Here is a 27,682-nt window from a genome sequence, read left to right as displayed (position 1 = left end):
CACATATCGTTCACAGGAATTTTGCAAGGCCCCATCTCCCGCTCCGAGCCTGTACGATGAAGACTTGGGCCTGAAGTGAGCGGCTTTACACTCATCCCTTTTATAACTTATCCAGTGGACAGGGTGCCCACCCTGACTAGATGGGTTCAAAGGAGATCCCCAAATGCATTCTTGTGCTCGAGAACCCTAAAGGAATATTTAGCCGACTCTTTTTAGTTCAGGGAAGAGAGCGTTTATTTGAATCATGCTGATGTCCAAGGCAGGGGCTGTCACTGGGCGATGGGGCTCAGGGGAGATGCCCAGATGCTGGGGCTTTAGTCCCCAACATCTTACGTACATCGGGTTCACCCCAGGGGACCATGCTCAGGGCAGTGGACTGAGTGTCCAGGATGGTTCTGTAGGACCTGAGAGCCCACCAGGATAGCCTGAAACCCAAGCCCAGACAGATTGCAGCTCACAGGGACCGGGGTCTCTCACTGTCTCCTGAGAGCAGTGACATCCCAGTCTCCCTGCTTATCCAGGTGCTATGAAGGATTCAGCCCCATACCCTCCCTCTGCCTTCCATCCCAGCAGCTGGACAGCACGCTAATGCTGCCCAAGTGGAACACCGGCCCGTGCTGGGGCCAATACTCAGACCACATGGAAGGAAAAGTGCTTTCTTTATTGCTCTGGCTTGGCTTCTCGTGTGTCTCCCAGAACGTCCGTCTGTCCTCGTGGCCTCAGCGCATACCGTATTGGTCAAAGTGGGGCTCAGCTGTCCACCTGGCAGTGGCCTCAGTCAGTCTTCCTGAAACCTAGAAGGCAAAGCCGGTAGGGTAGCACAGGATGCTGAAAGCAGATGCCCAAATACCATTCCCAGCTGGCATGATGTAGTCACCCAGAAGCCACAGGCCTTCATGACCCACCGTCATAGCAACTAACTTCCCCTTTATTAATTAAATGGACTAAAGGAGACAGATATTTCCTTAGCACAGAGACGCACAGCCACCTGGCCTTTCCGTCCTGAGGCATAATGGTAGGCACAGAGCTGCTGGTCAAGGAGAACGTCCTGCAGCCCAAGCCAGCCACTCTAGCTGTGTGACTCTGGGCAAGTCACTCCACCTCTGCAAGCCTCAGTTTCCTCATCAGTCGAGTGTGAGATTACTAAAGGCCACTTCCCCAGTTGCTATTAGGCAAATGAAACCGTAGAAAAGATGGTGTCTATGGGATAGTAAAGTCCTCTGAGAGAACGAGGAACAATCAGGCCCCTGCTTTTCTATAGAGGTTCACACGTAAGGCCTTTCACGTGCATTCCTCACTTGACTTTCACAACACCCTGTGCAGTAGGGATTATTACACCCATTTTTCAGTTGAGGAAACTGAGGCTAAAGGAAGATACAGGCCCTGTCCAGGGTCACAGAGCTCATAAATTGGCAGAGGTAGGACCCAGGCCCCCTGCTTCCAGACCTGTGCTCTTTCCTGTATGCTAAGCCTTTTTTGAAACAGAAGGCCACGATAAGGAGAGAGAAAGTGAACATAGGAAGAATTTAAAACTTACCCATCAGCCTCAACTTCTGAAAGAGGGGGATGAAGCCGTGCAGGACGCTGTGGATCCGGTACACTGCCGAGAAACGAGGAGAGAGGTGAGTGAGGCTGTGTCCCCTCGAGGGGTACGAGGTCAGACTCTCCCACATGTCCTCCCCCACACAAACGAAGCTCTAATGGTGGGATTTCAGGCAGCAGGTTAAGCCTAGCTAATAGAACTAGAATTATTATTATGAAAAACAACCACCATAAACAGCAATAATAGTGACAAGAAACTCAGCGAATTCAGTACCCAACCCCATTCACCATGGCGTTTGGTATCTGGCTAGTTCAATTTGTTTGCCACTTTAAACTGATTATGTTGCATTTTTCATGGAGCTGCCCGGTTTTTCCATGGGGTTTTGCCAGTGACCTCACGTCAACCTTGAAAGTGGTTAGGAAGAAAATACAAGCATAAGGGAATTTTTTTAAATGTTTAAGTTCTGACTTTTTTGGTCCTTGGCAAGCATGTAAGGCCGGTCCAGCTACCACCCCTCCAAGAAACGGGGCTGTGTGTGTGTGGCAGGGGTGGGGGACGGCTTACCCAGCCCAAAGTAGATGCCAACGGTCTCCAGGGAGGCAAACGTGAGCAGGCCAACCCCAAGGGACATGAGCCAGTCTGGGAGGGCAGCGAGGGAGAGAAAGGTCAGCCTGCAGGTCCCTGGCCCCAGTCATCCCCCTCCCCCATTCCCAAGGCCCAGCCCCCTCACCTGAGTAATAGTGATAACACACCAGCAAGGCCCCGATGGCAAAGCAGAGGAGGACGAAATGGAAAAACTCATCTGCAAAGGCAGAGGTGGGGAATTACTGTTTGCTTCTTTCTCTCTCTCTTTTTTAATTACAAAAAGTCTCTGCTCAAATGTAACTTTGTTCAGAGATGCTGCTAAAACTAACACAGCACCCCAAGACCCACCCCACCTCACCTTATTATTTTTATAACACTCATCACCTTTCAGGTTATATTTTCATTTCTACATATATTCTGTATTTCCCTCTCCCCACCAACCCCCCCCTCAGGATGTCAGCTCCATGTTGGGCAAGGATTTTAGTCGGTCTCGTTCCCTGCGCCACCCCCAGCAGCCAGAGCAGCACGGGCTCGCAGAAGTGCTCAACACTTTATTTGTTGGATCAATGTTAGCACAATCGTAGAAAATGCAAATATGTCAGGTTTAAAATTAAAAGTTTCAGTTTGCCCCTTTCTCCCTAATCCCACTTCTTAAAGATGAATAGTGATTGGCAGAACATTTTCAGGCATATATATGCACATTTTTAAAACAAAAACGGGATTAATCTGTATATCCGCTACTCTATAATTCGCTTTTTTCCCCTCATCAATAGATCAAGGCCATCTTTCCACCTCAGAGCACATAGATCTGTCCTGTTTTTTTCCTATGGTTGTACAGTGTCCTGTGGTATGAATTTACCCTACTTGATTCAGCTGGGCCCCCACTGATGAACCTAGAGTTGTCCGGTTATTTTCCGTCCCCACCGATGCTGTGCCAAAATCACTACACGAGAACCTTCATGCACTTGCGAACCTCTTCCCGTGGGGCTGGTGCCTGGAAGTGGTATTGCAGGCCTGGTGGGTTTACAGAGTTAAGGGGCATGTAGAGGAGCTGAGAGGCAGGGGGTGTGCCCAGGGCAGGAATTCAGGGGAGGTCTGTAAAATGGCACCCCTGCACTTTGCCAGGCATGTGGGGGCCATGTAGGGAGAGAACGCAACTTTCTTGCTTTCTCTGTGGCTTTAACCCCATCATATGGCTGTGATTAGAGGGGATGAAAACAGATTTTAAGAAAGAAAAAAAAGGACAATTAGAGCTGGTTCCCTGGGGAGGCAGGCACCCTTGAGTAGAGCATCAAGGTTACAGGGAATGTGCCCCAGTTCAGTCCAGTTTGGCCACTGATGTGCTGTGAGGCCTTGGACAAGTGTCCTGAACCCCCTGAGCCTCAGTGTTCTCATTGCTAAAACCAGGAGAGCAGCCTGCACACCACAGTGAGGATGCATGGGGGGTGCACGGGAAAGTGCTTTGTAAATGGTATGAGGCAATGAGACACTGGGCATCACCCCTATCAAGGGACGTTTTGAAGACAAGTGAATGTAAGGCAAAGAGGACATTTCTGTTTTGTTTTGTTTTTGTTTCTGGGGAAAATCAAAATGATTATTTCTAGAACATTCTTGGCTTCTAAAGTCAGTTTATCCTTTAGGAAAAAAGTACATTATGCAGAACTAGACATACTGTTTTAAAAAGTGTCCGGCTTAGGTCTCTTCAGAGATGGGAAAACCTGGGAGTGAGCAGGGTTAGAGAACTTCCCTTCTCCCTCTTCCTCACCCGACTTTTCAGAAATGCAAAATGAGTTTCCAACAGTTTCTCCCTGGATCTGTTTCTCAGTTTTTGTTTTTGTTTTTGATGAATAAGTATTTAGAAAATACAAGGGTTTAAAAAAAAAAAAAAAGCAATAGCAACACAATGCAAGTTCAAATAGAGGACTGGAGGGGTAGGACCGTATAGCCTGAAAGAGTAAAAATATCAGAAACAACTCAAACGTCCATCAATTGGAGGAGGGTAAGTCAGTCACTATGTACACATACTGTGGGATTTTAGGCAGTCGTTAAGATGTCATAGGGGCTGTCCGGTTAGCTCAGTTGATTAGAGCACACAGCCTTATAACACCAGGATTACGGGTTCAGATCCCCGAGCCGGCCAGCCTCCTAAAAAATATGTCATAAAAGTTTGGAAGTCACCGTGGCCAGGCCGTCCAGGAGGACTTGGAGGAACAGGAGTCCGAGCTGTGCCTTGCAGAGCGGAGGCGCCGGACTCAGCGAGCGGGCAGGGCGCGCGTGCGCGGTGTGAGCTGCGAGAGGGGGACAGCCGTGGACGGCGCGAGGAGGTCGGGAGGTCGTGCTCGAGCAGGAAGGGACCTCCGGGGACGTTCCAACCCAGTCCTTCCCAGCCTCCGGCCACCCACCCGCTACCCTGGTGGTGTCGCCGTTTCTATGGAGCGCCGCGCACCACCCTCAGTTTCTTGCTGATCCAGGGACCGTCTGTGCTAAGCCTCCCTTCACCTGTTCTCTACAGAGTTTCCTTCTGTCCTTTCATACGTTTTCTTTAAAAGGAAGCTTATATCACAACAGTAAATGGAAAACTAGGATCTCCTGTCTTAAAAACGAATACGGCAGACAAAATGAGACCAAGACATCCCCACGCTGCCCAGGTGTCCCTGGCGGACAGGGCAGTGGGGACGGGGCGGGCCCAGGGCGCGGGACAGGGTCCCCTCTCTGTGGGTCATAGTGCCATGTCCTTCGGCAGCTTGGACATGGCCTACACTTTGAGAATCTCAGCTTTAGTCCAGTGAGCCTCCTTCTATTACCTGGGAAAGTTAAACAGCATTCCCTGTTTCATCCAGCTGGGCAGAGGCAGAGCGAGGGTCTGCGGCGCAGGTTGCCCACTCCCTCAAAGTGGGGCTTTAGTCACAACTCAAGAGTTTCTAGAACAACTGCTGTCTTTAAAATAAAAAAACCATGGTCTCCCCTCCTGCCCTCACCTTCCTTCCTGAAGTCCCCACCGATTCCAGGCCTGGAGCAGAGGTGACCCCTCTGGCTCCCATGGCTCCTTCTCTGGAGTCTGGTCTAATCTGACCTCATGGCCCACTACCAGCTCCTCACCCTGGCCACAAGGCATGGAGGGCATTTATCATCCTCCTGCCTTCAGGTATAGCAGAAAGAACACAGGACCGGGGTTCAGTCCGAGGCTGTACCACTGATTAGCCGTAAGGCCAATCCCCAAACTTGAGCCTCAGTTTCTAAATATGCAAAATGGGAATCTACCACCTTCTCAAGGTGATTCTAAGTGGAGGAGTTTGCAAACTGCAGGGCACAGAACAGAGGTGGGCTGTGTTTATTGTTCTAGGTCACCAGCTGCCTTTTACCCATAGAAATCTGGACCAGGCAGGTGGAAGCAGCTCTGGTACCGCTTTCCTTACCATCTTTCTTTATGTTCAGTCTTCTTAGCTGAGAGGCCTCCACTTCTCCTTAGGAACAAGAGAGAGAGCAAAGTTTAACTTTGACACAGGAGATCAGGGGGGATTTTCTCTTCCCTGCCTCACCAAGATTTGACCTCCTGGGTGCTTCTTCCTGGGTCAGAGAGCACTTACTGCCAATCCAGCCGAGCAAAATCGTGAAGGTGGGGTGGCTGTTCTTGGGATCCCCACTGGCCCCTCCTCCCTCCACAGGCCTGAGTCTGTGTTTGGTTCCATTTCCCCTGTGCTGGAGGTCCTTTCCTGATTCACAGTGACACTGGCTGATGATGGCATCAGTGCTGGGACTGACACCCCCATCACCACCACCGGGCTGCCTGTGATGCTCTCCCACCCTCTGGAATCCAGGCTGCCTCCTGCTCTCTTTGAGCTGCATATTTACCATTTGCTGGGTCAGAGCCTCTTCTTCGGAGTCCTGGAAATAAGAAACTCAATGTTAGTGCTCAGGCCAGCTTGGGGTCCTTAGCAGCTGCCCCCACCCTGGGGGAGGCCACAGGTGATGTAAGAAAATGCCCCTGTCGAATTCTCCAACCCCCAGGGATCTTCCTATCTGTCCATGGCTAGTTGTAATCTTCTTGTCTATTGGGTGGACCCACTTTCTAATCACTGGCTTCCTGTTTGTGCTGCAGCCATCCCTGCCTGCTTGCTGAAGCTGGGTCAGAGCCCCAGGCCCCAAGAGAATTTGGGTTCCCATTTCTCACCGCTGTGTACCCTGACAGTAGCTAGCTCTCATGGGGAAAGAGGTGATGCCCAGACTTTGCTTAACATCAGCACCAATGACCCCTCTCCCCTAACTGGACACTCACCTGATTCCTCAGAGGGCACCAGCTCTCCAGAGGCATCTGCACAGAAGGAAAATCAGTGATCACCTACCCATGATCTTCTGGGTGAGGAGAAGGTGGATCCTGCTCAGAGATTTTCCACTTGATCCGTAGTGGCCAGGTGGGGACTGGAGCAGACTGGAGCATTTCTGCTCCTACTAAAGGGGCAGCCACCACCCACCAGCCACAGAAGGCTGCTGTAGGATCACCAGCCTGGTCTTACAGGTCTTCCAATTTCCCACAAGAGGCCAGGCTTTAGTAAACTTCCTGATTATAAAAAAGGTTGGTAACTCACACATTCCACAAATCAAAGACACTATCGTTTGTGAGATGTGAGATTATGTGCTACTACGTCAGGAAAACCCCAGCAAATATAATTTTAAGTTGCCAGTGGTTTTAAGATGCATCCTGATTTTGGAGATGTTCAAATGTGAAAAAATGTGGGTTGTAAATTTGATGAAATATATTAACAATCATAATTTTAAAAAAACAGTCTATGAGCCAGATAAAACACATCTATGCACACAGGCCACCAGTTTGCGACCTGTCTGCTCAAACCTATCCAGATGCAGGTGATGAACCTAGCCAAGTGGCCCCAGCCCCACCAGGCCCAGAGGGCATGGGAGCCAAGCTGGGTTGTACACCAGGAGCTGTGGCCCCCCACCCTGAGTGTTGAGCCACTTCTCTGGGCTGCTGAGAGTGAGTTGAGCCCTATAAACCTGCCCTGAGCTGCGGTCTCCCCGTCAATCTGGTCTTGGGTGGCCTTCCCACCTTATTCACCATCTATTAGTTATTCGCCATTCTAGTTCCCTGGTGACCTCTCTCCTAGCCTGTTACTTTCATTCCCCTCAAAAGCAGGTGGGACCCCGACATCCCTCACCACCTGTCCTTCAAGGGCAACCCCAGGACACAAATACCAGAAGGGGGTGCTGAGAACGTGAATAGACACTCAGCACACTGAACTGTCTTCAGCGAAGTGGCCAGAGTAGCCAGTACTGAGAGTACAAGGAACACACCAAAAATTACGTGAAATTAGACTCAAACAGTGTGATTTATGAAGCACCTCAGATGCCTTCAGAAAGGGAAAGTAATTCACAAGTAACTGACTATATTCGCATTTTCTTCAGTGAATATAAATTATTTCTATGATGATGAAAAAAATATTTTAAAATACATGGAAACAACGGTCTCTATTATTATGTTTATTTTTATTTTTATTTTTATTTTTGATGACCGGTAAGGGGATCTTAACCCCTAACTTGGTGTTGTCAGCACCACGCTCTCCCAAGTGAGCAAACCGGCCATCCCTATATGGGATCCGAACCCATGGCCTTGGAGCTATCAGCACCACACTCTCCCAAGTGAGCCACAGGCCACACCCACTTTCTATTATTTTTCAACCAGTGAAACCTTTCTTAAACTACTTGAGTAGTTAAAAACTTTTTTCTAAACCAAGTAATACTTGTTTTTGTAAAAAAAAGAAAAAGAAAATCAGAAAATGCAGATAAGCAAATAAAACACTGGAAAGATTCCCCACTATGCTACCACCCAGGGGCAGTCACTGGTCATATATACATATATATAAAATATCAGTTGAGATTTGACATGGTCGTATTTTGATGCATAACATATCAGTCTTTTTTTTTTTTTTTTTTGTATTCATAAGGGTTTTCTACTGTTTCTCCTGGGTTATTACCAGGAGTTAGGAGATTAAGTAGGTTTTGGAAATGCTGGACTAAACAAAGCTAAGCAGGCTTTCTTATCTGGTGTGCATCGGTCGAGCTGTTTAGCATTCCCACATAGTCCACCGCTTTATCACAGGGCTACCAGCCAAAGTTCCATATTATTTATTCCTCCTCACTGCAGTAATCAGGGTGCTTGTAAACTATTATTCCATAAAATGAGAGCTGTAGAGATCAGATCCATAATTTTTTCCTCTCATGCTTAAACAACCCAGTATTCCAAGAGAAGGGGCATTGATCATGTCCCACTTTGCTGGTTGGGAAGCTGAGGCCCAGAAAGATTGGGTGACTCCTCAAGGTCATCCTGCAAGTCAAGGTTACAGCTCAGAAGAGAATGTAGGATTTCCTCGAGACTGTCTAATCATGGAAGAAAATACCCCCATTCCCACCTGCCAGTGTTCACCTCACCACATCTCCTGTATTTGCCTGGTACTTTTCAGCTCATGAAACCCCCTCATGACCTTGTTTCTGCCCAACGAAGCCCTGAGTCCTCACGCCCTTAGTCTAATACTCTTTTCTCCAAAGCCACTGGAAAACCAGTTACCTCCATAGAGTTGAAGCTCATTCTTCCAAACATCAGGCTCCCCGTGCCCCGCACCTGGGTGGAGACAAAATCCCGTAGTCAGCTCTCCGCAGGCACCATGACCCAGGGCCACTTCCATCTCCCATGGGTCTGAAGCCTTAAAAAGTGACACAGTCCTTGCGCTGGGGTGAGGTGGGGATCCGTCAAGAGGCAAGATGGCCTTACAAGTGCTTTCCCTTTACACAGTTGAACTCCCCCAGCACCTGCAGAGGTGACCGAGTTCAGTTTACTAAGAAAGAATTGGAAGCCTGACCTGGGTCTTGCTAAAGGTCAATAATACTGATAGTTGTCATTTATTGATCACTACTATGTACCAACATTGTAGTAAGTAATTTATATATCTTTTTCTTTTTATTTATTGCTGCCAAACAAATTGCTTAGTAATTTGTATTTAATGTTTCGTTTGATCCTCATGGAAATCCTAAGAAGAAGGTATTTGGTACCTATCCCTACCCATTACACAGATAAGGAAACTGAGGATCAAAAACTTAAATTATTCTCCCAAAGTCAGACAGCCAGTAAGGGGCGACTCCACCAGGTCTGTCACCAAAGCCTGCATTCCAAATAATTTTTATCTCCAGAAATAGAACCCAGAGCTCAGCTCCAGCTCTATGGGCAGCATTTAGTAATGAACTCATGGCTGCTGGGTTCTGTGCTATTGATTCAGGCTCTTTACCTATTTTTCCCACAAAATTCATTGTTTATTTTTATTTTCATTTTTTTTACAAAAATCATTTCATTTTTGCTGTAAAAACAAAACATGTTTATTGTAAACTACTTATAGTATGGGACAGTTCAAAAAAGAGAAAATAAAAATCACTCATAATTTCACCATCCAGAGATAACCACTATTAACATTTTGACATTTTTCCTTCCAGTCTCATTTATAACCATATATGTGTGAATTTTTACTAAGTATATATGAGATCAAATTAATTATGTGATTTGACATCTTTGTTTATCACTTCAGAGTTTGATGAAGAACAGACGTATAACCAGAGTCATTGATCTACTTCACTGTTGTGGGACGTTAGGTGATTTCCTCTTTCTGCCCTGCTATAGACAACGCTGTGAGGAACGTCTTCCCACGACAGGCTGGGTCACGCTGAGAAACTCCACAGTGAGCCAAGTATGGAAAATGGCAGGGGCTGTTGCCTACCGGGTGAGCTGTCCCTGTGGGGGCGTCCAGCCCCCAGGCTCCGGCGACGTTTTGCAGTTACTCTGGGGTGCTGGTCCTCATCACTGCTGTCTGCAGGGAACAAATACAAGCTGTAGGAGAACCTCAGCCTGGAACGAGCCAGCAGTCTGTTCCTTCTGGTGCTCGTTCTCAGAATCCAGTCTACATGAAGAGCGTGATTGGAGGAAAGAGCTCTGCTTTGGAGACTCGGGGTGGGAGGCCTGCCACTAACTTTCTGCGTGACCTTGGACAAACCACTTAGCGTTTCTGTTCGTTCTCAGAATCCAGTCTACATGAAGAGCGTGATTGGAGGAAAGAGCTCTGCTTTGGAGACTGGGGGTGGGAGGCCTGCCACTAACTTTCTGCGTGACCTTGGACAAACCACTTAGCGTTTCTGTTGGTGTCATGTCTACTGAATGTTTCTGCTGCTGCCTTGCCTACCTCATAAAGCTTTCCTGAAGACAAGACGAGGTCCTGTGAGGTGTCATTACTGACATGGTTTCCCCCCACCAAGTGCAGGGGCTTCACCTTGTCGTGAAGGTTCAGCTGATGTCACACCTCCTGTAGAAAGCCTTTTCCAACTGCCCAACTCACACCGACCTTGCCCTCCCCTCTCTGGGATTTCTATAGCACCAGCTGTCTGTGCTTGACTCAGTGGACATTGTCCGGAGCCATTAGAGCCACAGGACATGAGTGCCAGGGGTCCCGTGATGCTCGTCTCTCCATCCACCCTCTGGGATTTCTGTAGCACCAGCTGTCTGTGCTTGACTCAGTGGACATTGTCCAGAGCCATTAGAGCCACAGGACATGAGTGCCAGGGGTCCCGTGATGCTCGTCTCTCCATCCACAACCTGAGGATGTGGCCTGGGTCCTCCACCTCTCGGGGATGCCCAGCATGGAGCAGGAGCTTGATCAAGTCATTGTGCTCTTGGGCAGGTCAGCATTCCAAGAATTCAAGTCTAGGAGTTTCTGACTCCAGGTCCAAAAAATGACCAAGATGGCCCTAGAAATTCTGAGTGTCCCTCAACGTGCTTGGGGACCTTCTGGTCAATCATGGATAAATTTTAAAAACCCAGGAAACTGGGCTGGCAAGTAGCTTAATTGGTTAGAACGTGGTATTCTAACACTAGGGTCAGGGGTTTTGGGGTTTGTTTTTTTTTATGGAGGTTGGTGAAAAATAAATAAATGAAGTAGCCAAGTTAATTGTGCTTAAAAATCAATGCATATGTGACTTCAGCTAGATACAGGAGGAAGAGGTATCAGGAAGTACATGAAAATAACAACAGTGGTATTTCTCTCAGGAAATAAAATTTGGGGTGATTTCTATTTTCTTCCCTTCTATATTTTACAAATATCCACCAATGCAAAAAAAAAAAAAAAAAAAAAAAAAAATTTTTTTTGCTAAAGAAAAAATGCATGGGGAAAAATGAAAAAAAAAAAAAAAAAAAAAAAAAAAAAGACATTTCATTGCTACAGAGATAATGCATGTGGCAAAATGTCAAACAATACAGAAAATAAAGAAAGCAAAAATTACTCAAATTCTATCAGCTAGGGTCAACTCCATCAACATGTGAATGAACGTTATTTAAGCTTTCTCTATGATATATCCATAATATAAACTTTTTATGAAAGGTATTATAGAGCATATGCTGTTTAAATGAGAACAATTATAGTATATTCTCTGTAATTCAATTACTTGAAAAAAATTAACCATGGCAGGAAGACTCACTGTTTATTGCTAGTGCCCCCAGTAGCCATTGCAGAGGCTGGCATGTAGGTGGTGCTCAATAAACATTTACTGAATAAACATGAGTGAATACACTAATAGGTTTCTGGTGATTATCACTGGTGATGAGGCAATGGGTAATTTTTTTCTCTTCTTTCTATTTCTGTATATGCTTTATATTTTCTGCCATGTGCCTATGTATCATCTTTTACCACTGGAAAACTTCATTTAAAAATAACAGGACACCTTAAAAATAAAAAGGCACATAGGGAGCGAGACACTGGATGCCAGTGTGTGAATCAGGGTCCTGCGTGTGAGGAAGATGAGGCTGCAGGGAGCCATCCAGGCTTGGGGCTTTTCAGACTGTGGGTTACACTCTGAGCCTGCAGAAGGGGCAGGGTCTGAGTTCTGGCAGCAGGTCAGCCACGGCAGGCTTGGGGACCATGATCCTCTGCAAGTGCCTCTGCACTTCTAGGGCTCCATGTGTGTTCTCCTGTTACTTTTTCTTCGTGTTCAGTTTTGCTAATTACAGCCTGTCCCATGTGTGCTATGGAGACCCCAGGGAAGGGGCTTATGGCCACACTGGGGGGAGAATATTTGTAGGGAGCAGCACCCTTTGAGGGTCCAACACAATCAGAGGACAGATCATTCCCTCCTGCCCAGGGAGAAGAAACAAAGAGACAGGCAACAGCCCACCTCTAGAAGCTCTTCTTCCAGAACTAAACCTGGTAGGTGGTGGGGTGTTTGTTTGTTTGTTTGTTTGTTTGTTTTTAAGGGAGGCAGCTCCTTTCCAGTCCTGTGAGGAGACTGGCTACAAACAGACCCACTGGACCCACCAACCTGTCTCCCTCCTCTGTCTGCTGAAATAAGCATTGATTTTGTGGCCTGGAGCCTTGGTCTCATCATTTGAAACATGAGGACTTGCGACCAGGGTTTTATGAGCCTTTTTCTTTTAGTCCAGGTAACATTTCACCAAATAAAAATCTTAAACCCAAGCCCACGATGTAAAACAGATCATAGTGCAGGGGCTCTGGTTGGGGAGGGGTAGACCAGAGCTCAACACCTTATCTCCCCCAGTCCCAGAAAGACCTTCAGGGAATCCAAGTTGGTTATGAAGCCCTCTCACATCAGGTCAGTTAGCCTCTCTGTGCCTCGGTTTCCACACCTGTAAAATGAAATACTAACAGAACCTTCCTCAGTGGGTCGCTGTGAGAATTAACTGAGTTATTACATGTCAAGGGCTCGGAACAGGACTTCAATGCTGCTGCTGCTGCTGCTGTACATTCAGCATTACATTTTGAATTAAAAGGATAAAAATGAAAGAACATTCTGCTGTCTCTTGGAGAATAACGTGGTAGCTTGCAATCAAGTCCCTTTTGGAGATGTCATTCACCTAAACCCACAAAAGTACTTGTGGGGAATCGGTATTTAGGACACGATCTCTTTTCTTTTTTTTCTTTTTTGTGTGTGCTTGCCTTCCTTTTATCATATGTTTCTTTTTGGGGTTTGTTTGTTTGTTTTGTTTTGGTGACTGGACAGTACAGGGATCGAACCCTAGACCTCACACTCTAAACACTGAGCTAACCGGCCAGCCTTTCTTTTCCTTTTCTTTTTTTTGTAAGTGACAAAAAATGAAAACTTGGGACATGATTTATACAAAAAATTTAAAAAGTGAAAGCTTTTGCACAAAGATGTTCATGAGCATAATAAACCTGGAAGGGGGGAAATCTTGATACTAAGTTAGTTTTAGAGCTTTTGCTATGTACGAGGTGCAAAGACTTACATGTATAAAGAATTGAATCCTTATAATACGCCAGTGAGGTATTGCCTATTGGTATCATCCCCATCTTACTGATGGGGACACTGGGGCATACAGGGGTTAAGCAGTTTAGTGAAGGACACATAGCTAGTTAGTGGCAAAGATAGCATTTGAACCTACAACAGAGGTTTTGACTACAACACTGCAGTGCCCCTAATTAACCTGCATGCTGCTTTGCTTGAGGGGCTGTTTGATAAGCATTAAAAATGGCTGCAAAGATATTATAGGAGAACATGGCAAAATGCATAGGATGAGACAGCAAAGATTTCAATGGAGAACAAAATCTTCTATACGATCCATTATAACTATGTACAAGGACATGTATAGACAGATGGACTCTAGCAGGGAATGTGGAAAAACAGCATTGAAGTACCCAGTACCTCAATTACTTGAAGTATGGGGGATTGTTTTTCCATGTAAATGTCTTTCTTGAATAATATTGTGATATACACATTTACATGTTTTTAAATCTTTGCTATACCTGAGGAGGACGAGGACGAAGACGAGGAGGAGGAGGAGGAGGAGGAAGAGGAGGAGGAGGAGGACTTGTCTCTCTCATGTTGTTCTTGGGAAAAGGGTCCGGTCTTCCCATCTTGCTTGTCTGGGAGGCACATGTAGGCAAGGGGGTGGGTGTTTCCCACCCTTCCCACCCCAGGGACCACCAGAGCCTCCCCAGGGGTCTACTTGGACTTGGGGAGCCAGGAGGGACTGAATTATCTTCCCAAACATCTATGCTTGAGCCAATGGAAAGTGCTCAGAGACCCAGGGCCTTTTAGGAAGGCCCAAGGCAGAGATTTCTCTGAATATGGACCCTAGAGAAGAGGCTTCTAAGCCCCCTGCCCTGCCCAGAGACCACTGGACTCGGTGTAGTAGTTGCCAATTTAGGATTCTCTGTAAATTACAGAGATCTTATCAAGCCCTAAACCTTCCCATCTCCCATTCTAGTGCCACACAGGACCCTTCCCACCTTCTGGGGACTTTCCCTAGTGCCAGCTCAAGCCACCAGAGACTCCTTGAGATTTGGGGCACAACAGAGGGTCCCCACAGCTAGAAAGTGCTGGGGAACAGACTAGACCAAGCACATATGTGTGTGTGTATGTGTGTAAAACCACTACTTCCTGTTTCAGCTGCAATTTGAGCCACTTCACCACATGAGCAGAGCAGGGTCTCCTTCTGGGCCCCCCACCCCCACCCCCCTACTGCTGGACTTCACCTCCTGGGTGGCCCTGCCCCTGGGCTCTGAGAATGCAAACATACGGTCCAGATCTTCTGTTTCTCTGTGGACTCGACTGTTGTCTTGAGGCTGGGAGGAGGATCCTGAAGTCTCCATGGCTTGCCCTGGAAGACTAACAATAAGTAATTAATAATACCTTAGTTAATGTCCTTAATAGATAAAGAGTTCAGCTGATAAATTAAAAAGACAAACACCCAATATTCAAAGGAATAAGAAAAACAACATACAAAAAAAGAAATATACAATTAGGGAAATTTGAATAATGATTATGTTTTGATAATATTAAGAACTTTTTTTTTCTTTTTTTTTTTTTTCCTTTTTGTCTTTTTTTTTGTGACCAGTAACGGGATCGCAACCCTCAGTGTCGCACCCATACTGCGACCAGCAACGGGATCGCAACCCTCGGTGTCGCGCCCACACCACACTCAACCAGTGAGCGGACCGGTCTCTACATGGGATCCAAACCCTCGGCGGGAGCGCCACCACGCTCCCAAGCGCCGCACTCTACTGAGCGCGCCACCGGGCCGGCCCAAGAACTTATGTTTTTAGGTGTGATATTTATATTGGTGTCATATTTATTGAAACTATCCTTAAATTTAAAGATAAGTGCTGAAATGTTTATGAGGATTTGCCTCAAAATAATCTTGCTGGGGAGCTGGAAGAAGTAGAAGGGGGTCTAAAAAAAACAAACAAGGCCAAGAGTTGAAAATGTTGGAGCTATGTTAAAATACAAATAGGGGTTATCTCTGGGTGGTAACATGGATACTTTAATTTTCTTAGTTTTTACTTTACATTTTACTTTACTTCCTAAATTTCTAACATTATTGCTTTTGTTATAATAAAATAATCAATAATTTTTCATTACTTAAAAATGTAACATGCCACCTTATGTAGGTATAGTGCTTAACAGTTTTACAAAAGGCTTATGTGTCCGTAATTCCATCTGAACCTGATCACAAACCAGTCAGGTAGGAATTGGGATTAATTACTCCTCACATTTGAATTGAAGCTTCTGGACAACAAAACATCTTTCCAAAAGATTGTCTCATTTGACTCTTACAATAATCGTGCAGGGTGAGATTTATCATCCCATTCTACAGAAGAGAAAGCCGAGGCTCAAAGAGATGAGGTGACTTGCATGAGTTGGAACCCCAGAGCCCATATTCTATTTAATCCACCCAAACCATAGGTCTGGGGCACAGCACTGCTCACAGCTGCAGTTGAGTTGGGCTGGAAGTGCCTACCAGGATTACGGATGTAAGCAGTGAAAGTGAGGGCAGGAAGCAGGTGCTTGAAGGTTCAGAACAAGATTTGGAAATCTGACCCATCAGGACACCATACTCTGTGCTTTCCTCAGTTCCCGAGAAAAGCTGGAGCTAACTCTAGAGGCAGGCCTTCAGGTGAGGCCACGAGAAGACCATAACTGTGACCGTGGAAAATCCAAATGACTAACCTCAGTGAGCTGGTGCTCTCCCCTGGGAAAAATACATGTAGCTGCCATGGTGGGGCTGCTCCCCAACAGCCTTGATTTTAGTTGGGCACATGACTACACAGCACTTCCCAGAATCCCTTGAGCCAGGTACGGCCATGTGACTACATTCTTGCCAATGGAATGTGAGTGGATGGGATACGTGCAGTGGTGTGCTGAGAAATGTTTAGTGGCTCTGGGGACGGGGGAGTGCATACACATACATGTATACACACACATAGGTTTGTTATACGTTTAACTGATGTAAAGAATGTGTGGCACACAGTTTACAAATAAGAAAACATACAGGACTCTTTATTGTGAATTCCATGCACCTATAACTTCAGTGCAACTTGGTGTTTCTTGCAAAATCCAATATCAGTTTTTATAATTCTATTGCCAACAATAGTGTCACAAAATCAGACTACAAATAAATGTTTGATTACTACCAAATTCAGCAAAGAAGTTGTTCGCATCCCTGATGAACGAGAGTACTTCCTGTGAGAATGCTGGCTGCTGTCTTCTTTTACACTGACGTGCAAGACAAAAGGGAGACGGCAAAGACGTGCTGGAACTTCACTCGTCTGTCAGTGATGTGAGCAACTTTGCTGGACTGAACAATCCTTTTCAAATTTTGAAAGAATATCTTCTCAATTTTTTGTGCTATTCACAATGTAATTGTTGCGGGTACAGTACAGTTTTAGGTTTAATCTGCCTTATTAACATTTTCTTAATCACTTTCTTAGATTTAGACAATCAACAAAACAAACGAGCTGTGATTTGTAAAGTTTACTGATTTCTGTGGTGTAAAGACTCCCACTGTGACTGATTTCAAGATTCCGTTGTGATGTCACCTAGCACAGTTGGGAAGAGACACACAGGAGCACATACCATGATGTAGTGTTTGCACCATAAGATACAATAAATGTGAATAATCTCAAGTGCACAGATGATAGCAGAACATAGTAAAATAAATTAGGAAGTGATACATTTTGAGTGCTTATTACCTTTGTTTTTAATATAATTTATCTAATTATATGTTTGTATACTTTTATTTTTAATAATGGTGTATTTAACAACTGGCTCCCAAAATTCCTGAAAGTTTGACAATCGGTTCTCACCTCTAGTTCGGCCTGGTTCCAGCTCTGGGTATATCAACTTCCGTCTGCCCTCTGCTTCCTCTTTCCTGCGTCCTGAATGCAGAAACACAGAGTTGGGGGTGGTGAACCAGTGTCAATCCTGCAAACAAAGCCAACATCCAGGGAGAGGCTGGGCAAGAAGGCAAAGGAACCCAGGCCCCACAAGGCCTCCTGCACAGAGCCGCCTGCCCTCCTGGACCTCTGTGTGCACAGGAGGTAAGCTTCTCTCTTGTTTGAGCCACCATGTTCTGGGTCTCTTTGTTACAGCAGCTTAGCCCAGATTCAGAACCCATTCTGACTTCCACCCTGAGAGGAGGCCTCTCTGGCTCATTTGGACTGGGGTTTCTGAACCTTGGCGCTACTGACATTTGGGACTGGATAATCTTTGCTGTCATGTGCATTGTAAGATGTTTAGCAGCCTCCTTCCTAGATGGCTGTAGAAGGTCTCCCCTTCTTCCAGTTTTGAGAATCGAAAATGTCTCCAAGGGCTGTCCTGTGGCTCACTTGGGAGTGTGTGGTGCTGATAACACCAAGGCCACAGGTTCGGATCTCTATATAGGGATGGCCGGTTAGCTCACTTGGGAGAGCGTGGTGTCAACAACACCAAGTCAAGGGTTAAGATCCCCTTACTGGTCATCTTTAAAAAGAAAAAAAAAGTCTCCAGACATTGCCAAATGTTGCTCACTTGGGAGAGCGTGGTGTCAACAACACCAAGTCAAGGGTTAAGATCCCCTTACTGGTTATCTTTAAAAAGAAAAAAAAAGTCTCCAGACATTGCCAAATGTCCCCTGGAGGGCAAAAATCACCCCCAATTGAGACCTACTGGTCTAGAAAATCTACCACAGTACCTTAGCAAGGCAGTGTCCTTCCCTGTGTCTCAGAGTCAGACTGCCTGGGTTAGAATCCTGTCTCTCACACTTCTAGTTGTGGAAGCTTGGGCAAGTTACTTAACCTCTGGCTGTGCCTCAGTTTCCTCATAGTGCTTACCTCATAGGATTGCTGTGTAAATGGCAGGACAGCCCTTAGCAGGGGCTCCAGGAATGTGAGTTTCCTCCTCTACAGACTTCCTGTCACCCTCACACATTCAGCCCAGCCCTGCTTATCCCGTCTCCTAAGCCCCAGCTCAATTACCCTTTTCCAGAATAAAAATTCTCATCTCTCTGAGCAGAATTTAGTTAAGTATTAGGAAGCCACTAGCCAGTAAAACTAATTTATATCAAGGTGTGAGTGACTGATAACCGTAAGCCTCCAGGGCATATTTATATTTTGAAAAGGATTCTTTGCACACAGTAGGTGACCAGTATATGTTCACTTGCTTGAGATAATCTCTAATGGTGGAATTTTAGGTAGAGTAATGCAAGAGATTTAGAGCCACATGTGGGAAATAAATCTGCTGGCTGATGTCAAATATACTCTTACCAAAGTTAGCCAAGCCATGAGCTCTCTGGTCCCATCTCCTTCCTGCTCTAGCTCTCTCCACCACTCTAAAGTCCTGGTCACACACAGCATTCTCAGGCCTACACCACTCTTTCCTAGTGTCAAAATTGTATCTGACCTTCTAGGCACAGGTCAAAAACTACTTCTTCATGAAGCCTTCAGCTAGTTGCCTGACTGATAGCCACCACTCCTATCCCCATGCCCATAACACCCCTCCCTCTACCATCCTTGACTTTCTTGCTAACAAGATTACAATTTTGTTCTTCTGGTCCAGGGTAGATACTTGTTTTCCCAGCCTCCCTTGCAGCTGGGGTGGCCCTGTGACCTGGTTTGGGCCAATGAGAAGTGAGTGGAAGTTGGCCAGGATCCTGGGAAAGGTTTTGCTTCTCCTGGCAAAAGATGCTGATGGGGGGTGCTGCGCCTTGCCTCTTTCCTTGAGCATAAATGTGATGGCAGGAGCTACAATGGCCATCTTGTGACGATGAGGAAAAATGAAAACAAATGCAGAGACGTTGCTGAGCTCTGAGCCACTGCCAAAAGCTGCCTGTTTTCTTGTTATTTGAGAAAAATAAACCTCCTTTTTGTTTATGCCTCTATAGTCAGGATGTTTGGCATTTGCAGCTGAACACAGTTCCGACTAATCCACCCTGTCTTCTATGTTTGTACATTAATTGAGCACCTGCCATGTGCTAACACTGGGGACATTGTGGTGAACAAGTTGCAGATTGTCCTCAGGACTTTCAAGGTAGACCAGGGGGTCATAAAAGCCTAGAGATCAAATCAGACCAGGGTCAGTCAGGGAAAGTCTGAAGGAGAGGATACTGGTCTGGAAGGACCAGAGGGAACAGTATGTGCAAAGACACAGAGTCAAGGGGCCATGGCTCACACAGGAAGCAGTTGGCAGGAAGTAGCTCTACACAGGAATGGGACCTGGGAGTGCCCAGAGAGCACTCCCACACTGTCTCTCGGTACATTTCTGTCCTGAGCCTCAGTGAGCTCTGGCTTGCACCAGATTCTTCTTCCTTAAGATAGGATGTCTTGATGTACAACTCTAGGGGGCACTGTTCCTAGCCACCTTCGGGTCTCTGCCCAGGGCTCAGCAGAGGGTCTAACACACCCAGGGTTAGACTCTTCCACAAGATCATGAGCCTAGCCAAAGTCAGGGCAAGGGCTGATTTTGTCTGTGTCACCTGTATGCTGTACATGGCCAGGAACAAAACAAAAATGAAGGGGGTGGGAAGGAAGAGGATAACAGGCAGTTATAAGCACTTAGTGTCTGCCAGGCAATGTTCTAAAAGTTGACATGCACTAACCACATGTTCCTCACCATGGCCATAGCAGGGGTCACTTTTATAGGTAAAAATATTTTATTTTATAGGTAAAAATATTAAGGCACAGAGAAGCTAGGAAACTTACCTAGGACCCCATAGCTAGCAAGTTGTTGAGCAATGATAGTCTGTTGGGAGACTAGAGATGTTGGCACCTCTTCCCAGGCCCCTGTCATTAGCCCCAGGAAAGAGGTCACTAACAGTCATCGGAGAGTTATGCAAATGATGCCCATTTGGCTTATATTTAGCCGCTGGTGGAGCCCTGAGTAAGTGGCCTCATAGCCGAGGGAACTTCCTCAGGCAATTCTTCAACACACTGGTCCATCAGAAGGGGAAAATGGAGCCACCACAGAGATAGGACCTGAGGTAGCCAGTTCCTCCCTCTAATATCCTTGCCCCATCCCTCCTTCACCCATTTTTCTATCTGAGAAAGTATAAAAAGAATTTTTAAAATTTTAAAAACCAAAGATCAACCTGCAGGGCAATGCCTAACACACAGGGACACAGTGCTAGTGCTGGGAAGTCAGGCACTGGTGGAGGGATCGCTGGAGGAGACCCTAAAACCTCAAGCCAGGGGCTGGCGGGTGAGCTCAGCTGGTTAGAGAGCAGTGTTGCAACACCAGGGTCAAGGGTTCAGATCCCCGTACTGGCCAGCACCAAAAAACACAAAAAGTAAAATCTGCAGTTCACAGCAAGTGACTTCCCTTGAGCCAAGACTGACCCTGGGGAGCTGGAACAGTGAAGGCGTTGCCAGTGATCTCACTGCACCTGAGGAGTCCTCTCCTCCATGGGAAGAGATGAGGGTCGGGTGGACAAAGTGACTTGTGCAAGGTGGACTGGAATCCAGCTCCCGCCCCTACAGAGGGTTTCCATTCCCCAGCTGGCCCCTGGTTAGAGGCCTCGAGGCACCCTGCTCAGGCAGCCCCACACCTGAGGCTGCTCCTACAAGGAAGTCTGGCACTTTTCTCCAAGACGCCCAGCCCTACTGAGTCACTGGTGGTGGCAGGGCCTCTGTACCCACAGGTCTTGCTCAGCTGGATTCAGCTCAGCCCAGGTTTCCTGAGCTCCTGCTGTCGCAAGGGCCTGGGCCCAGGGTGGGAGAGCTATGAGGGCACACCAAGCCTTCTCAGCCTCACGGCACTCTCCCATCCTTACAGAGGGGGAAACTGAGGCCCATAAATGGAAAGGAACTTGCACAAGGCCACATAGCAACTCAGCACAAGGCTGTTTCTAGAACTCTTTCTCTCCATCCATGGGCTGCTTATCTTTCCTCAAAGTCCCCTCTTGGACGAGGGGGCTGAGACAACCAGAGTTGAGTTGGATTTCAACAGGTGGCAAAGGGCAGAGTGGGATCAAAGATTTAGTGGAAGGGGTGGGAGCCAGCGAGGTGGGGGAAGATTGTCCTGGGCTTTGAATGCCAGGCTAATGATGGCCAAGTTTTCCCACAGGTGGCCTTGGAGGAATGTGCCCTTGAGCCAGAAACATAGGCAAGCTCAGCAGAAGCAACCCAGGTGGGAGCTGGGGTGGGAGCTAGGGTGGGGACGCTGGAGCAGCTGGGTGGGAGCAGAGCAGAACCAGGGGACGCTTGCTGCTGTTGTCCACTTGGCATCAGAGCCCCATCTTTTGGCGATGACACGGGATTTTGTTTTGAGAAATCCAACCCCCAACAGACAACATCTTGGGAGTGGCCCTCGAGGTGCCAAACCCTCCCTGACTGAGAGATGGGCACGAGGCCAGGGGCAGAGGCTTGGGAGCAACCTCATGCTCTCTTAAGCTCCTTCAGCTTCCCCAGCCACCCCAAACAAGCAACACCCAACTTCCAGCAGATGCTTGCCAGGCAGACCCAGCTCCAAGACCAGCACCCCCCGAAATGATTGCACCCCTCCATACTCCCCTTTTACGTGGGAACTCTGGAGTGGTTGCAGCCCTTTGCGCAAGCTGGACCATCACCCTCTCCTCCGGGAACCTGACTTGTGACGAGTGGCCCAAAGCCCTAAGTCAGCATGCCCTGGAGAGGCTGTGCTCTCGGTCCTGCTCCCTGGCCAGTCTCTGCTTCCTCACCATTCCCTCTGTTCTGTGAGAGCCCCCATGTCCTCCCAAGAAAGTCCTTTTTTCAAAGCGTGAGGTGGTTTCTGTGACCTTCAGCCAAAGCACTTTAGTTGAGATGAGTGTGCAAGCAGAGCCTGAGCTGCTTACACATCCGAGCAGGGCTGGTGGGACAGACGGGTGCACAGACACCACTCCAGCTCTGGAATGGGACGTGGGCAGGGGCCCCGAGGCCTCCCCCATATGAGGTGTGGTGTCTGAACTCCAGCCTGGGTTGAGGACCTTCCGGGTTTCTGCAGCCCTCTCTTTTCCATTGTCCCCAGCATTGTAACCACCCAAGCAGCAGTTGCCCAACAGCCCTCACCCTAGAGACTTGTACACCTGCTGAGAACAGAGACTGTCTCAGACCGTCTCAGACCTGTCTCAGCTTCTTGGTTTGCTAAGGCTTCTGTAACAAATTCCCATAAAGCGAGTGGCTTAAAACAACAAAAACAGTATTTCACGGTGCTATGAGTTAGAAGTCTAACATGGGTCTCACTGGATGAAAGTCCATATGTTGACAGGCTTTCTGGAGGTTCTAATGGAAAAATCTGTTTCCTTGCTATTTTTCCCCTTCTTATTTTTTCATTGCTTTTTTCAGCTTCTGAAGGCTGCCCCCATTCCTTGGCTTGTCGCCACTTCTTCCACCTTCAAAGCCAACAATGTCAGGTCAAGTCCTCACGTGGCATTGCTCTGACCTGTGACTGTTGCCCCCTCTTCCATTTTTAAGAATCCTTGTTGATTACACTTGGCCCACCTAGACCATCCCTATTTAAGGTCAGCTGATTAGCAACCTTAACTCTATCTGCAACTTTAATTCCCTTGCATGTAACACATTCACAGTTTGCAGGGATTAGGATGTAGGTATTTTGGGGGGCCGTCGTTCCACCTACCACAACCTCTTACCCCTGTGCCTGACACAGCTGCAGCCCTGTAAATGCTGGTCATCTTCCTTCCTTAACCAGCTTCCCTCTCCCACTCCACAATGTTCCTGGGCCCCCATGTTCCCAAGGCAGGAAGGAGACCCCAACTCCTTCCTCCCCAGCCAGCCAAAGCCTGACCCTGCCCATTTCTCCTTCCAGAAGGTCTGGTTTCTCTGCTCCCACTGCCTCCATCCCAAGAGACCCTGGAAGGTGAGTGAGGGCTTTGGAACCAGCCTTACCATGTTCTTATCCCTGCCCTTTAGCTGCCTGGCTCCTCTTGGCCTCAGTTTTCCCATCTGTAAAATGGGATATTAATATCTATCTTCCAGAGTGCTGTGGGGATTAAATGATATGGTGCCTATAACACACCTAAAATATTGGTACTTAATAAATGAGAGTTTCCCCTCCCCTTTCTCATGCACAATGTCTCCCAAATTTGGTTAATGATCAGATTTCCCTGGGAGCCTACTGTTGACAGTGCACATTCCCAGGACTCTCTCTTTTGAAAGTTTTTATTCAGGGATCTGGTGTTGGGAGGAAGGTTGAGGTTAGGTGTGACTCAGAGAAATCTGTATTGTTAACAAGTGCACCATGTGCTAGGCGGAATGTGGTCTCTCAGACCACCAGAGCCTTCCCCCTGAATGTTACAATAGTCTCCCAAATGGCTGGCCTGCTCTGGCCTCCCATCTCCAAACACTGCTGGGTTCTCCTGGACCTGTTTCCCCAGCTGTGAAGATAGTTGGGCTTTACACGTTCTTCCAGTCCTGACATTGTAAGATACTAATGCTCCAATTAAAGCCATCAAGATTAATCCACCCAATCAGCAAAGACCTTTGGGTCTTGAGCTTGACATGACCTATAAAAGGGCCCAGAATAGCATGCACCTATCTTGTGGCCTTGAAATGCTCCAAAAAAGGGGGATTTTGTGTTTAAATGAGGTTAGGTAACATTGCCTTTCATAGCACCCTCTTGGAGCTCCATGATGTTTAATAGCATATTAAAAGCTCTGAGAAGGCCTACAAGAGAGAAAGCTCTTTTGCTTTTTTAAATCCAGTTCTTCCCAAAACTACGCAAGAGCATAGTCCTCTTCCCCGTTATGCAGTTCAACGTGTCAGTACAGCTTTGGGAAATGCCATCTGGTTCAATCCCTGATATGCCTGGGGTCAGCCTCTCCATCCTAGAATCCAGGCCCTGGCATTCTCACTGCCCACTTTTATATGGTGCCAACCTCCTGGGTCCAGAGTTCCTCCATCCCTCGATCAGGACTCTTTGGGAGGGGACTGAATCAAAAACAGACTCTGGGAATCCAGGGGCATGGAACAGAAATGGTCTTTTCATCAGCTCCAGAATCTGGAGGTGTGGGTGGCATATCCTCTCAGATACCCTCAGGGCCTGTCTCAGAGGAGGGGCTGGGTAAAGGCTGCGGGAGGAAACTGAGTCCAGCTGTCATAAGACTGAGGGCCTGGGCCGGGGGCTGTCCCTAACCCAACCTGGGCCCTCAGATGTATCACTTCTCTTCTCTAGGTCCTTTTCCTCATCCATAAAACAGGGACTAATGTCACTCACTATAGATTTTAGAGCTCAAATTGGGTTGTGGGTAGGAAAGGACGTGGTGACATTATCATGCCTTGGCCAGAACGCAGTTCTGAGCAGTGTCCTGATTGAGCCGCTCCTGCAATGGAGTCTAGCAGAGCCGCTTCACCGCTTCACCTCCCAGCTGTGACTTTGGGCGAATCACTTTACCTCTCTAAGCCTCAGTTTCCTGATCTGTAAATGGGAATAGTGTTGGTGTCCGGCAGGGTTGCTGTAAGGATTGAGATGGAAAGGGTTCTGAGCTGCCTGAGAGTAGGAATCGTGTTTTTCTTGCTCCATACGGTGTCCTAGCCCCTGGCTTAGAGAAAGCGCTGCATAAAAAGAAGTCATGAAGTGCTGAACTTGAGAGCTTAAAGAAATGCTCAGGCCTGCGAAGTTTCTCAGTGTCTCCCTCTTCCTATTACAAAATCTTCCACTTGTTCACTACCCGCCCCTTTCTGCCCCAGGCTCACCTAGATCCTCCCCACACCCCCAGATACTCAGGCTTGGCACTCTCTCCCCCTCCCCAAGGTAGAATTCCACAGTGTTGCATCCAGGAGATCAAAACTGAGGCGCAGAAGGGGAAAGGGACTTGCCCAAGGCCACACAGCAAGGAGTCTGGATACAAACTCAGATCTGAAGACAAAATCCAGGTATGAGGGGACCTCACAGAGAAAAAGAAGGAAGATGCCAGCATTTCCACCTCGTCCACTGTTTTGTCCCAAGTCAGTCCAGGCAGTTTAATAGTGGGATAACCACTCACACTGCCCAGCCAGCTGAGCACAAACGGCATGGACTTTGTGGCCACAGCATACCCGAGGATGCAGTCAGGGCCTGGGGCTGCCCCTAAGGAGTTCTAGGCTGAGATAGGAATGTGAAAGGGACAAAATTACATGTGATGCCCAAGTTCTGAAATAACAGCTGTGCAGAGAGACTACAGGTGGGCCCAGCTTGGAGGCTGTTCAAATAGAAAGATCAAGGATTTTTAAAAGTCAGCCTCAATGGCAGGTAAATGTTAGCAAAAGCACTGAGCTTGGTGTCTAGCACATAGTAGGTGCACAACCACTGGTTGTTAAACTGGCAACATCATCCAACAAGGTGACGTAGCTACAGAGCAAGGCTGCACATAGTAGGTGCACAACCACTGGGTCATATTAACAGAAGCATAGAGTCTAGGGAGGAAGGTGACCCACCTTCCACCACCCTTATCCTCCATTCTGGGTTCACTCCTGGGTCCTGCACAGAATATGGCTTGGACAGACCAACATAATCCAGAGGATGTGAGGGGTACAGAGGCCACACCCAAAAGAAGTAGCTGGAGGAACAGGACACCCAGCCTTGGGATGAGTTTCACATGGACAAATCTGGTCACTGTCCCCAAGTCTCTGCAAGGCTACTCCTACTAGTCAGAGGGGGACCAGGTATGACTGTGAACCCAGAGGGAGGGGTCAGGACCTTGGGGGAGTCACCAGGGCAGTTGTCAGGTCAATATACAAAAGAATTTTCTAAAATTGACAACTGCTTTGGGGTGGTGCTGAGCACCCTGTCATGGAAGGTGGCAGGCTGAGGAGTGACAGCAGAATAACTTACATGTCCTTAGCTCAGAACCTATTAGTTTCTCCAGCAATAATCTCCAAAGTGCAGGAGGAAAATATTAGTGTATCTAATTCTACTTAATTTTTAACTAAATATATTTAATAGTATATAGTTCGACCCTGATGGGCGCCCTCGGCCTATAAGTCAGACAGGGCACTCCATGTCCACAAAGTGAGTTCACCACAGACAGTGGGAGCCCCACCATGCAGACAGGTCTATGGTGGCTACGTTGGCTTTTTCTTTACATTCAGCCCATTGCTATATATTGTGGTGTACAGGAGCCAGCTGGGTGGATTTGAGGCCCAAACGATTCAGTTTCCACTGAGTCAGCCCCTGTGGTGACAAGTGGCTTCAAAGAGTCCCTGCAAAGAAACCGCGGATGAAGATAACTAATCGTGAAAGTATAGACACTCAACAGGAAAATTGTGGGACAGACCCGCCCCCTGCTCCTAGGTCAAGTGGCCACTTACCACGTCAAAAATAACAATCGAATGGGATCTCGCAAACAATTGCTTATGAAAATAATAAGGAAAAAACTATTTGAAAGGTGGATCTCAATCCACCATCACTGGTGACGAAATTCGCTCTGAGTGCTTATCAGACTTCAAGACATTAGCTAATGGCCATCATACCTGCATATAATATACAAATCCATACATATGTCTATGTTGGGGGTGCCCAAGGCTTTTTTCTAGGGAAGATTGGGCAGTCAAAAAGTTGGACGACCTTTGCTGTAGGTCCTTAGACCTCCGTAGACCCTCAGGGACACTGTTTTCAGTTTCGGTTGTTGGGTCTAATCAGAATTTGTTTCATATGGGGCCGGCCCGGTGGCGCACTGCTACAGTGCGCCACTTGGGAGTGCGGTGGCGCTCCCACCGAGGGTTCGGATCCCACATACAGACCGGTTCCCGCTCACTGGCTGAGCGAGGTGCGGGTGCGACACCGAGGGTCGCGATCCCGTTGCCGGTCCCGGTCCGGTATGGGCGCGACACTGAGGGTTGCGATCTGTTGCGGGACACGAAAAAAGACAAAAAGGAAAAAAAAAAAAAAGAATTTGTTTCATATTTAAAGGCAAAGAAAAGTAGGGGTGAGGTGCTGGTCAGTTGGCTCACTTGGTTAGAGGGTGGTGCTGACAACACCAAGGTCAAGGGTTCAGATCCCCTTACCGGCCAGTCACTAAACTCAAAAAGAAAGAAAACTAGGGGGGAATGTGCCCCCAACGAAACTTTTTTGAGGCCCTAAAGATAAGTTTGAAGATTGATAGGAAGAAGCAAAACAATCTTCAAAGACTTGCCCTGGCCCTGATTCTCTCAGGTTAGTAGAGTTCCTAGTGAAACACCAGGGCACCAAGATAGGAGCCTAGTTAAACAAAGCCAGTCCAGTCTCCGGGACTGGACTCCAAGTCTGGAATCTCAGTCTCTGTCCCCTTTCTGT

General features: G+C 47.4%; 1 protein-coding gene across 1 annotated transcript; it reads right to left on the bottom strand.

Annotated features, from left to right (window-relative positions):
- Positions 1-222: 222 nt before the first annotated feature.
- On the bottom strand, positions 223-14,796 carry TMEM40 (transmembrane protein 40). The gene is made up of 11 exons (XM_008587033.1): positions 14,724-14,796; positions 13,948-14,067; positions 9,904-9,993; positions 8,706-8,759; positions 6,405-6,440; positions 5,981-6,013; positions 5,545-5,592; positions 2,274-2,345; positions 2,108-2,182; positions 1,538-1,600; positions 223-794 (listed from the first exon to the last, which is right to left on the bottom strand). The coding sequence occupies exons 1-11, from the start codon at positions 14,794-14,796 to the stop codon at positions 775-777; spliced, it is 684 nt and encodes a 227-aa protein (XP_008585255.1). The 3' UTR covers positions 223-774.
- Positions 14,797-27,682: the final 12,886 nt, after the last annotated feature.

Source organism: Galeopterus variegatus, unplaced genomic scaffold (assembly GCF_000696425.1).
Source record: "Galeopterus variegatus unplaced genomic scaffold, G_variegatus-3.0.2 Scaffold4222, whole genome shotgun sequence".
NCBI lineage: Eukaryota > Metazoa > Chordata > Mammalia > Dermoptera > Cynocephalidae > Galeopterus > Galeopterus variegatus.
Note: the sequence above shows the minus strand (reverse complement) of the source record. Positions and strands in the feature narration are given on the sequence as shown.